The following is a 12229-nucleotide window of genomic DNA, read 5'->3' as shown; positions in this document are numbered from 1 at the left end:
TCCAGATCTGAATTACTGTGGAAATCACCATCCCTGCCTGAACGGTGGAACCTGTATGAATACTGAACCAGATGAATATCACTGTGCTTGCCCAGATGGCTACTCTGGAAAGAACTGCGAAATTGGTATTTCTGGATATTGCATGTGTCTTCAGAAATCTGAGACTTTCAGGCATGGCTATGTTCTAGTTAACCAGGTGGCATTTTTATACACTCACTGTTACTTGTTTCTTTGTAAAGTGGAGGGGCTGTTTTCTCCTCTCCAGAAACTAGCTTGGTTTTTGAGAGGGGAGGTGTGAAGAGTGGTGGTGTGCAACTTGTCCATTCAACTTGTTACTTTGTGTGACAGTGGAGATATACCAGCTCCATCTCTCCTGTCTAGTGCCTTAGGCTGTCTGTTCAAAAAAACCACTGAAGACATCAGAAATGCTGCAACAGTTTCCCTTGGATTTAGATAAGACAGAGAATTTCTTCTGTTTGGCTTCTTTGCTTCTTTAATCCAAGTATGCGATTGGGCTATAGTCTTATGGCAGTGGGTTACAGGTGCACCTTTCTCTGTTACCTTTCTTCCTGCTACCCATTTTCTTGTCTTCTGGCTTGCTTGCAAACATGCATCTTATACAAGCTGGTGACTAAGGAAAGTAATAGTGATAGATGCTTTGGTTTTAACTGTGGTGTGGGGTTTTGGCCCAATTTTTAGCTGTCTGAATGTGGTGACTGTCCTTTTTGATCAACTGAAACTTGATTTTTAAAAAAATCATCTTTTAATATGGGACTCAATACGTTTGGATTAATGACACAGACTACTATGGAAATGTGTTCAAGCCCTCCTACAGACTTACCTTGAGCAGTCTAAGTGAAAAGTTAAGTGTATTCCCTGCTCCAGTTGGTAAAATGGAGGAAAGCATTTAAACCACGTTTCTGATGTCTTCTTGACTAGAGGTTAACAGGTCTGTGTCTATCCAGCATGAAAAACTGCTTCCTATCTCAACCATGCTACAAAGATAGTGTATTACTTTTTTTCAAGTAGATCTGTGTCTCTATTACATGAAGACCAAAATTTTCATTTACTGGAGACTATTTTGGTATTTAGAGACTTTTCCTGGCTATTCTTTCTCTGGAGATGGAGGGGCAACTGCAAAATTTCTTATTTCTTTCTTATTTTGCTTTAAAGATTTGATGTTTGGAGAAAAATAAAAACTTTTTGGTTCAACTTACTCACCTGTAGTACTTAGTTGGGTGTTCTGCAGTGACTTTATTTGCCATGATGGATTGTTAAATCTTTTTTCAGCTGTGGTATTCCCACATGTGGTATTCTCACTTTGAATTTTGCTATTACTTGATATAGTTATAAGTATAGATGGAAAGAACCTCTTTTCTTTATTTATTTAACTGTTTGGCCTTAAGTTCACAAGACCATTATCAGCAGAAAGTTTTCACATTTATCAGGGTGTAGATCATCTTTGAACTTATATAAAGTCCTGCGTGGTATTAATGATACTATGAAAACTTGAATTTTGCTTCAGCTGGTACAATGTGATACAAAGTTTTGGCTAAAATGAATGAAATATTGTCTTAGTTGGCCCCAAAAGTTGTGGGGAAGCACCTTGGCTTTCCAGATAGAGAGGTAGTGCTATGGTATAACACCATACTCCTGTGGTGCCTCACAGGAGGCAGTGATAAAAGGAACCATGCATTTGATGAGTTCTCTACTGATTATTAGCAGTAGATTGGTATATGAGCTGTTTTAAGCACTAGTACCTGACATCCTAGACAATGTAAATTCAGTTTGCAAACTAGATAACGTCCCTGAAAGAAGGATTCTGAAAAATAAATGCTAGAAACAAGAAGAAAGTCTTACCTAGCGAGGGGATTGCTTTCTTTTTTCCAAAAGATTCCTTGGCTTCTGAGAGGGAAAATATCAAAAGTGATGGCATACAACTTGTCCTTCTTCAGCTTGGTTGTTGCTTAGTGCAGCTTCTGCAAGTGTTACAGCCCTACATGGAGTGACAAGCAGCAGTACTGCCTGTAATTGCAAGTAGCTCTATACTTTGCTGTTTCCAAGGAACAGTATTAGAATGAAGCTAAACAGACCTTTGATACTTAAACTACTACTGTTCAGACCTCTGCATACAGCATATCTTTTTGTCTCACTGAACTAAAAAAAAAAGTGCTGGAGCACTCTGGAGTTGGAATTGCATGGCTGGAAGCAGTGGGTTAATGGGGAACTTCTCTAGCTCTTGGGATATTGAGATATGAGTGACTTGTATGCCTCCAGGCTTTCTAGTCAGTAGTTATGTAAAGAATGATGCACTTTCAGTAAAACCCTGCCTCAGTCTTTTACTGGGAATCTTGCAGCTGGGAGAGGGAGGCTCCAAACTTCTGTACAAGGCACCTCTTGACTGCTTATGCTCTTTGTCACTTTAATCAGAATGCAATTTCTAACCATGTGAGTATTTAGCAAGAATTTCTTTCCCTCTTTCCTCCCAGCTGAGCATGCTTGCGTGTCTAATCCCTGTGCTAATGGTGGAATTTGTCATGAAATTTCATCAGGCTTCAAGTGTCACTGCCCGTCGGGGTGGAGTGGACCAACATGTGCTATTGGTGGGTATGCATTTACTGATGACTGACCCATTGGGTTGGAAGGGTTGATAGAGCTTACTTGACGATCGTGCTCTGTGGGTATGAAATTTCGTGGTAGTCTTTTACCTTACCTGTTGTTTAACAGCTCTATGCATTGGGAGCCTCTGAAAAGGTTAATAGTACTGTGCAACCAGCAGTGTCTATCTGATGCAGTTGAGATCTATAGGTTATCAAAAGCATAGCTGGACCATATACAAAGAAGTGCCCTGTTGCCAACGCTTGTAGGACTATTTCTGTCTCTTTAGCTAGTCTAAAGCAAAATACAGAATGGATTTGTGTTAAGAGATATAAATGTGTACATGAAAGGTTCTCCCCTTAAAGAAGTAAGAGTAGATTAGTAGCTCAAATGCTCAAGTGTCTGGTGTGGAAGGCGGGGAAGTGGTTGAAATGTATTATGTACCTGTGTAACTGGTTTGCGTGTTGTCTGTGATTTGGTACATGTGATTTTTATTAATTTTTCAACAGCAATTATCCTCAAAAAAAATCCTGGCTAAACTTGTGTCGTGATCTAGGAACGTGACTTCCGGTGAATGTGTTAATTGTTGGCAGATTAACTGAATAATCTTGCTGTTTGCAGACAGAATTTCAGGCTTTTCACACATCTTTGAGATAGGGGAGAGAAGAATTCTAAGTAAAAATTAGGTTAGAAATGTGAGTTTGTTCCTAAGCTTATTTATTTGTACATTCTTCCCTTTCATCTAAAAAGAACTTTAAAAAAAAAATAATTGTTCAGGCCAAATGTTAAACCATGTAATAGAAGGCACGCTTTGACATTCCAGATATCGACGAATGTGCATCTAACCCTTGTGCACAAGGAGGGACCTGTATTGATGGTGTTAATGCATTTGAGTGTATATGTCCACAACAGTGGATTGGAGCAACATGTCAGCTTGGTAAGTAATTGTCTTCTGAAGTTTTGAACACCGCTAGAGAATGTTCCCAAATAATTAATAACTCTATAAGTGTGTTCCGTACATGATTTTTGTTGAAGTATGTTGCTATTGGTATCTTAGCTCTTATTTAGTAGATCTTAAAGCCAGAAGCTTCAAGGGAGCCTGTAACTAGTTAAGCCCTAACTTAAGCTTACTTACATTAGTTCTTCTAGAAAGCCTGATAACTTTTCTGTTTCAAAATACAGCATTGGTGATGGTAGCTCCTCCTTCATGGTGGCAGAACAGTGACTATAAGCTTACAAAGACAAGGAAGGGATTTGCCCTGACTAACATATTACCTTTTTGAGTTTAGGCAAAGGGAAAAGGAAGATATAACATGCATGTTAGAGACAAGTGTGCATTAAAAACCTGTGGTATGTAAATGGTTTTAGTGACCTACCAATATATAATATGAGCTTCTGATGCTTGGATTGCATGGAAACTTTGCTTGGTCCTGTGGTAATCTGTTTCTGGGTTTGTTCTTTATTCTCTTCTTTCTTTTATCTTCTTTCACAGATGCTAATGAGTGTGAGGGGAAACCCTGTGTTAATGCTTACTCTTGCAAAAATCTCATTGGTGGATATTACTGTGACTGCATTCCAGGATGGACAGGAGTAAATTGTCATATCAGTTAGTATTTCTTTAGTATATGTGTTGACCATAGGATGCTTTATCCTTTTAAAAAGAAGGTTTTATGATGAATGATAGCATACATACTTGCACAAGAAAAAAATACCTGTTATCAGGGTTTTCCTAACTTTCAGCAATGTAAATTGGAAATACTGTTTGAATTTATTTAGAGGTGTAATTGGTATTAAAATGAGCGTAGATATACATTTATATAAGTCTAATAAATCTCTCCTTACTCACCCATCCCTGTTTCTGAATTATATCATGTACTAATTTGATTCAAACTACTTTTTAGGTAAAATGTTACATATGAAATTAGCTCATAGAAGTATGTAATACGTAAGTTTATATTACATATTCATTTAAATAAGAATCTACTAAGGCATCAAACATCCTTGCTTTCCATTGAAACACCTAGAAAAATTATTTGTTCTGCCTTTTTTTTTATGCTAGACCTGTACTTTACAGTTTAGTCTTCCAGTGTAAATTCTAATGCCTTGCATATTTTATCCATAGATATTAATGACTGTCACGGACAATGTCAACATGGAGGGACTTGTAAGGTAACTCGTTTATTACATGCCATGTTGAAAATAAATCTTGTTCTGGCTAGTTATGAATTCTATAGTTTGCAATTACAGGTTGGTTAAATACGGTTGTATGTTAAGTGTAGTGTTGCAATTGCAGGCTCTTACACTGTTTCACAAAATAATTTTGAGGTGCTACTGCTGTTCACAAATCCAGAATATAGAAATAACTTGAATACTTATATGCAAGTTTAATCAATAAACAAATCTTTCTACTTTTGCTTTTTTCTTCCCCTCTGAAGGATGAAGTGAATGGTTACCATTGCTTATGCCCTCGTGGTTTCACAGGAAAAAACTGTGAGATAGAAACAAATGAGTGTGAAAGCAATCCATGCCAAAATGGAGGCCGTTGCAAAGACCTGGTGAATGGATTCAGTTGCCTGTGTTCTCAGGGCTTCTCAGGAGTCTTCTGTGAGGTGAGGGCAGCAGTGATATTACTGCAATACTTTTCATGGATTGCATTCTTGAAAGCAACATATCTCTGGTTTAAATGGGAGTAACCCAAGGCTAAAGCATTACTAACGTAGCTGTTATTTGACACTCTGAATAAGCAAATTTGTTGTGCAGTGCTGTCATAGTTGTTGTAACACTTGAATTTGCAGCCTGATAAAGTGCAAGTTGTTGCACATAGGTGTTGGCTCTCCTAATTGTTTTAAGGCTGCAAGTATTCCTTAAGTTTGAAACATTTGTCAGGACCTGTGTCCTTTTGTTACACTAGAATGTTTTTGAGCTTTCTCCCAGTCATTCTGCAGCACATAATTGAATTATCTTTCAAGTAATCTTACTCCTGTTGGTAGGAGTATCAACATAATTAAAGGCAGGCAGATATGCAAGTATTGGCTCTCCAAACTTTGTGTTTGAGATCATTTCAGGAACATGTAGTTCTAGTGCTTAAATAAGGATTCAGATCTGAAATACTGAAGTGCTAGTGATAATTCATAAAGTTCTTTATGATAACGAAGATCTACCTCTTTCTAGGCAGGACGTTAGACTTTTCAGTGTAAAATTATATTGCTCTAAGAATGGACTTCCTGGCTTTCACTAATAGCCAAATTCATGCAAGTGTTTTGGTTAGCAAGGCAGCGTCAACTTGGAGGCATTGGATTAGAACTTGGCTGGATTTGCTCCAGAATTTTTCATGGAGGACAGTGGAGTGATCTCTCTCAAATGCTGAAGTAATTTCTTTCTGTATTATTTCCATTGTTAAAGAAACAATGCCATCCTTTTATTCAAAATTGGAAAGGGTTGCAGATACTGACCAGTTTAATGAAACTGGAGTAGTACCTAATAGCTCGGGTACCATTTCTACATAAGGATCATAACCTGAGTGCTCTACTGGCTGATTTATATCATACTGTGTAATTAAAGTTTTAGCAAATCTGTTTGAATAATAGGGGGATTTGGCTGCTTGCCTCGTGTGTTGCAGGAAATATCTACCATTGATTGCAGATGCTAAAGTACCAGCCACTGAACTTGCATTGGGAAGGGGAAATTTACACTAATGGAAGGAAACAAATGGAGACATCTGATAGAGGAGATCTGAGAATCTTTCTCAGACCCTAGCTATTTTTTGTAGTTTGCTCTGAATGTTCCATATAAGAGCATGAAATAGCTTGCTGAAAATCTCTCTGTTGCAGCTGCAATTGTATGTGTTTCTCTGAGTTAAATACTTAACACCATTTATGTTCCTTCTGTTCTGGTTAGCTTTGAATTTTTCTCCTATTTAGCTATGGAACTACTAAATATAGTGACCAAATCCACTGTTGGACTTAGCTTTCTCAATCTTACAGACATAAAATTATCTTTCTCACAAGAGAGATGTGAAGAGGGGAAAAAAAGCAATCCTTAAGAATAACAATTTGGTGGAAAGACACTGTGATGTAACAATATCTCTTTTGGGGCCATTTTGTGGATTTTGAGGTCAATTTAGGGTATCACCAATAGGTGACCTTGTTTGCCAATCTAAGATGTAGAAGAAGCAGAACTGCTTTGCTACAACAACTGGTCTGTGTTAAGGGTTATATGATGAAAGCTAGGCTTAAATTTTGCTTTTTTGAATCGGGTGGTAGGAACTGTTCAAAATATACCTAGTGTTTCTGTGTGTAAATTGGCATGGTGATAGTATTTGTCAGAATAAGGCCCTGAGCAGCTTGGTCTAACCAGACATACTTTGAGCAGGAGGTGGGAGTAGCTGACCTCCAGAGGTCCCTTCCAAGCTACGTGGTTCTATAATAAATACAATGTCTTAATTGAGACGGGGAGAGAAGTTGCTGTAGACGATAGGATTTTTTTAAAGGTTCTGTGTATTTTAAGTGTCTTGTAGACGCAAAGGTGACAAGTGCCCTGGTTTTTAACTTGCATTATAGCACTTAGCATGTGGGTGTGAAAGGCAGAGAATTGACTTATAATGACCCAGAATAGTCACAGTAAGATGGCTCTTAATGGCATGTTCTTTGCTAACAAAGTTATTGCACATGTGCTTATTTATCCTTCTGCAAAGGAATATCTTTTTAGCAGTATCAGAAGTGCTTTGTGTTAGAATTGACTAAAGTAACCCAAAGTTTCTCTCTGTTGCAGGATGGAATGCAATATATGTATGATTCATAAACCTTAAATCTTGAGGTTCCTTGTAAATTAGTTTCATCTGTGTCTTTGGCAGCACAGATAATGCTGCTTATGCCTGGGAAATGAAGCAGCTGCTGCTAACTAGTTTCTCTTTCAGGTGGATATTGATTTCTGTGAACCTAACCCTTGCCAGAATGGGGCTAAATGCTATGATCTGGGAGGAGATTATTACTGTGCCTGCCCTGATGACTATGATGGAAAGAATTGTTCTCATCTCAAGGACCACTGCAAGAACAATTCTTGTAAAGGTACCTGCTGCTGTCCAGAAACTTCTCTTAATGTACTGGTGGTACATCAAAAAAGAAAATTAGTGTCTCTGGAAATAGCGTAATGCAGAAACATTTTTATTGTACTCACCTGGACTTTCAAATAATGAGGCAGTGAGAACTGCTTGTAGCAGTCCTTATTTATAAAGAGGTAGAGGGTTACTTAGAGTTAACATAACTTAAATCGTGATTGGTCTTAATTTTTTTATAACCTTTTTAAAATGATTGATTGGTGGTGCATATAATTAGTCTAACAGTATACTACTTTTTCTTAGTAATAGATAGCTGTACAATAGAAGTCTTCAATAATGCTACCCCAGAAGGAATCCGTTTCATTTCATCTAACGTTTGTGGGCCTCATGGACGGTGTATTAGTCAACCAGGAGGGAATTTTACTTGTGCCTGTGAAAGAGGTTTTACTGGAATATACTGTCATGAAAGTAAGTATGAGTTTGTTCTAAAGCATTTTGTTGCTCTAAAACTTCCTTAAAGTTTTTGTTATGCAGCTTTACAACAAAAAAAGTTAAGATTTTAATAAAGTTGCATAGAGCATCGTTTCACATGTACTGCTTGAAATCAGTTGCTTCTGGTAACAGTTGTCTTTGTAGTGCTTCACACTTCCTCTGTGTAAGAAAACTGGTTTTAGTCCAACTTCAGAGTGGATATGTCTGTACCCACTACCTTTTTGTACAGTCTTACAAGAAGCCATGGATTTCTTCAATGTGGGGATGATAAAGAAGGGACAGACACATTGACAGCACAGCTTAGGAGCATGTGTTTTGCTGTTCCAGGTATTTTGGAACACCTGGTTATTTTTGCAAGGTAAACTTAATGCTCTGGTTTGACTTGCCACATGATAGATAATACATCTAGAAACTTAATCAGGCTGGAAAACAGATGTTTGAGCTGTTCCTTACATATGTACAAATGAAGCATAACTTTGTGCTGCTTTTCCTAGAGGCACAAGTATAGATCACTCTTCTAGGTAGGTGAAGACAGCCTTGAGCAATAATTGTTAACTTTTTGTCATAGATATCAATGATTGTCTTGGGAAACCTTGCAAGAATGGTGGGACATGCATCGATGAAGTTGATTCATTTAGATGTTTCTGCTCAAGTGGCTGGGAAGGAGAATTGTGTGACACAAGTGAGTAGTGCTAAGTGTTGCTGGGTCAAATATTACAGCCTTGCTATAACAGTTAGTGATGGTTGCTACATGGTTAATAGTAATAGGGTATTTTCTCTGTTCTGTAACTACAGTCTACCAACTGTTTGCAAAAGTATTTTCAAGAAGGTTTTTGGGTGGCAGCTTTAAAATGCTCAATTCCTTTAATAGGACCATAATCTTGATTCTTTGGTATAGTACAGAGTGTATCTCAAGAGGCAAAAGTGAACATACCCTGTTAGGGGGTCTACTCATCATTGTTTTGATTGCTAAAAGCATATATACCTTTTAGTACTTACGGTACATAAAAGTTTGTCCCTTACCCAGTCTACTCATACACAGTAGTTTCCAAACTCGAAAAGCTTTTTAGCTCTAAGCCAGTGCAAGCTATAATGTGCTTCAACCTTACTGAAGGAATTTATATTAATATCTATTCCTTTGGTAAGAAAACTGTTGAAGCCTGAATTTTCACTTAATGAATATTGTGAGTCAGTGTTTTGTATTCTGGGCTCAGTAGGAAGCAGGCTTTTACTCTTGCTGCCATGGCTTGAAACATATTGGGCCTTAGTTGGCAAAGCGTGTTAGATCATTTCATGGTTAAGTTACCTTAGAGGAAACTGCAGTTGGTTCTTTTTCTAATCTGAAATAAGACCCTTCTAAAATGTGATGGCGAGGACTTGATGAGACTTATTACAGGACATGCACCAACTGAGATTTGAAATAAAGACTGAGAAGCTTTTGGCAGCTATGACCTGTCAGAAGAGCTTTTTGTGTGGTCTAGCTGAAGTTTGGTCTGGAATAATTATGTTCTACCTATTAAACATTTGTCTTGAGTGAAAGAATTTTCTCTAAAATTCATGTATGTGTAGTATGCACACGCGATATATGTGTATATATACACACATATATATGGTTAAGCCATTTAATGGTGTTAAGTCTCTGTATGTTGAGACATAAAGCAGGAGAGGGAGCCTTAACTTCTTCACATGGCTGTCCTGGGATGGGGCTTGTTTTCAAGACAGTGTGGTCCCTGCTAGAAAGCATTTTCTGAAGTCCAGAATATAGTAGTTTGCTGGAAGAATGAAACTACTTTGGTGCTCTACTTAGAATCCATACTGAATGATACCTTTTTTATTAAGCTGTCAGAAAATATTTCGTAATTCATGTTGTTTTGTATTAAATCAGAGTTTTTTCCTTGCTTATACAAAGATAACCCCATAAGAATTAGGAAAACTATCTTCCTAAATACTACACCAATTATTTCATTTATAAAGAAGTATTTTATACTTTCTCATGGCCTTGGCTAGTCTAGACCATCTAATTTGAATAACTCTCTCTCTAGATTTCAATGACTGTTCTCCTAACCCATGTCACAACGGTGGCCGATGCATTGATTTGGTAAATGACTTCTATTGTGAGTGTAAGAATGACTGGAAAGGCAAAACTTGCCATTCACGTAAGTGTTCTTTACTTTGATCTTTAGTTTACCCAAAGATTTGGTTTCTTTCTTTCTCATGAGACTACAGTTCCTGAAATTTAAAATAAAACAATTGCAGTGAAATAATAGGCATATTTTCATTTATCTCTTCCAGTTTCCCAGCAACAAAAGGGAACACTTAAAAATATATTCCTTCACATAGGGAAATAGTGCTGTAAGAGATGCCCTTAGATTCTGCTCTTTTGGTTGTTTACTGAAATACAGCAAGTGGAACTATACGTTTCTAGAACTGCTGCATTTAAATATGAAGTGTCTTTAAAAGTAACGTGATTAAACAGTACCTGGCCTTAAAATTCAGCAAGACCAATAGCAATTAAAACTTATTGTGATGTATAGGTGAATACCAATGCGATGCGAATACTTGTAGCAATGGTGGAACATGCTATGATGATGGAGATACATTCCGCTGTTCATGTCCTCCAGAATGGATAGGAAGTACTTGCAACACCGGTAAGCTTTTGAACTGTCTACAGATAAAGCCAGAAGAAGTAGAGAAGTGTTTAAATAATACTTAACTGTTTAGTAAATAGGCATACTGTTCTTCTAGCTGGCTGGTTCACAGCTGTTCCAGTTGGCTGGTAACTGAAGTTTAGAGTAATTTCTTCCATGCAGCTGACATGATACTGATTTTTAGGAAGCTGATTTCCGCAGGCTGCTTAAATGGTCTTTTACGTAGCTTCTCCTAAGCAGATTTGGAACACTTGGACTTGCGCCTTGGCTTCTCTATTAGTCTTTAGAGAGCCTGCGTAAAGATTTTTCTTGTGAACTTAGTTCTCCACTTTGGACAGTTCATAATGTGATCAAGAGGTGTGTGAGCAGACATACTTGGGGAAAAATGAAATGAAGTGGTTCTTCCTAGGGGATTTGCAGGGTTACTGACTGCTGTAGGGAGCTACTCTTGATCTTTCGGGGGATTGAATGTAGTCTCCATGGTACGTTTTTCTGAATGTGAAACATCCATTAGGAACAAGAAGTTGGATGAAGGTAATTTAGTATAGTTTTCCTACTTTTTAGATACAATTGTGGCATTTAATAAAAATCTTGACCTTTAAATACTAGTATTTCATTATGAAGTACACCTTGTGACCTGGGTACCTCACTGCCAAAGCAGGAATTTAGCATTATTTGAAGGATGCTTGCTTACACAGATGGGAAAAAAAATAGATAATATTTCTTTTTTTATAAAAGTTAATGGTTCAATCAAAAAATTGAATTGGGATGATGGTGATGGTAAGGTGAGGGATTGTCATGCGATGTGACTATTCTTGGAGTCATTTGACCACCCTGTAAGTCTTGCACTGATAACTTAAATGCTGTTCAGGATTGTGATATTGACCTATCCAGATGATACATTTTGTTTTCTGTACTAAATAGAGACCTTTTCTGTTTTCAAAGCTAAAAACAGTAGCTGTATTCCAAACCCTTGCATGAATGGTGGAACATGTGTTGGCAGTGGAGATTCCTTTTCTTGCATCTGCAAAGAAGGATGGGAAGGACGTACATGCACACAGAGTAAGGCTTTTCTCCTTTCTTCCCCTGCATTCCTCTGGGATATTAGGAGTGTCTGGTAAATAGCTGTTAACTGGAACAAAGCAAGTTTATAGAGTTCATGTGCCAAAATATCTGAATCATTCAGGGTGGGAGGTAGGTAAAGGTGATGATGCTCAAGTAATGAATGAAGAATTTGTTGTGCGTCTTTTTGCACCTAGTCTCTGCCAAAATAAGACTTTCAGCCTTGTATAGAAATATAATTTTTGGGAACATGTGCAGAGGAAAAAACCCTTGCAGAAATACTAATTTTAATAATGAAAAGTATGCGGAAAGGCAGGCAGTAGTGTATATTCTATCATTTTTTTCTGAGTATAGCAATTAACTACTTTGACAT

General features: G+C 37.5%; 1 protein-coding gene across 1 annotated transcript in view; it reads left to right on the top strand.

Moving 5' to 3' along the window:
• JAG2 (jagged canonical Notch ligand 2) overlaps positions 1–12229 on the top strand; it is a 72995-nt gene that overhangs the window by 47428 nt on the left and 13338 nt on the right. The window contains 12 exon segments of the mRNA XM_075104097.1: positions 6–125; positions 2490–2603; positions 3422–3535; positions 4091–4204; positions 4721–4767; positions 5034–5207; positions 7514–7664; positions 7958–8122; positions 8715–8828; positions 10189–10302; positions 10681–10794; positions 11740–11856. Of these exon segments, the coding sequence (XP_074960198.1) occupies positions 6–125; positions 2490–2603; positions 3422–3535; positions 4091–4204; positions 4721–4767; positions 5034–5207; positions 7514–7664; positions 7958–8122; positions 8715–8828; positions 10189–10302; positions 10681–10794; positions 11740–11856 (1458 nt within the window).

Source organism: Phalacrocorax aristotelis, chromosome 9, assembly GCF_949628215.1.
Source record: "Phalacrocorax aristotelis chromosome 9, bGulAri2.1, whole genome shotgun sequence".
NCBI lineage: Eukaryota > Metazoa > Chordata > Aves > Suliformes > Phalacrocoracidae > Phalacrocorax > Phalacrocorax aristotelis.
The sequence above is the reverse complement of the archived record's forward strand: the minus strand, read 5'-3'. Positions and strand labels throughout refer to the sequence as shown.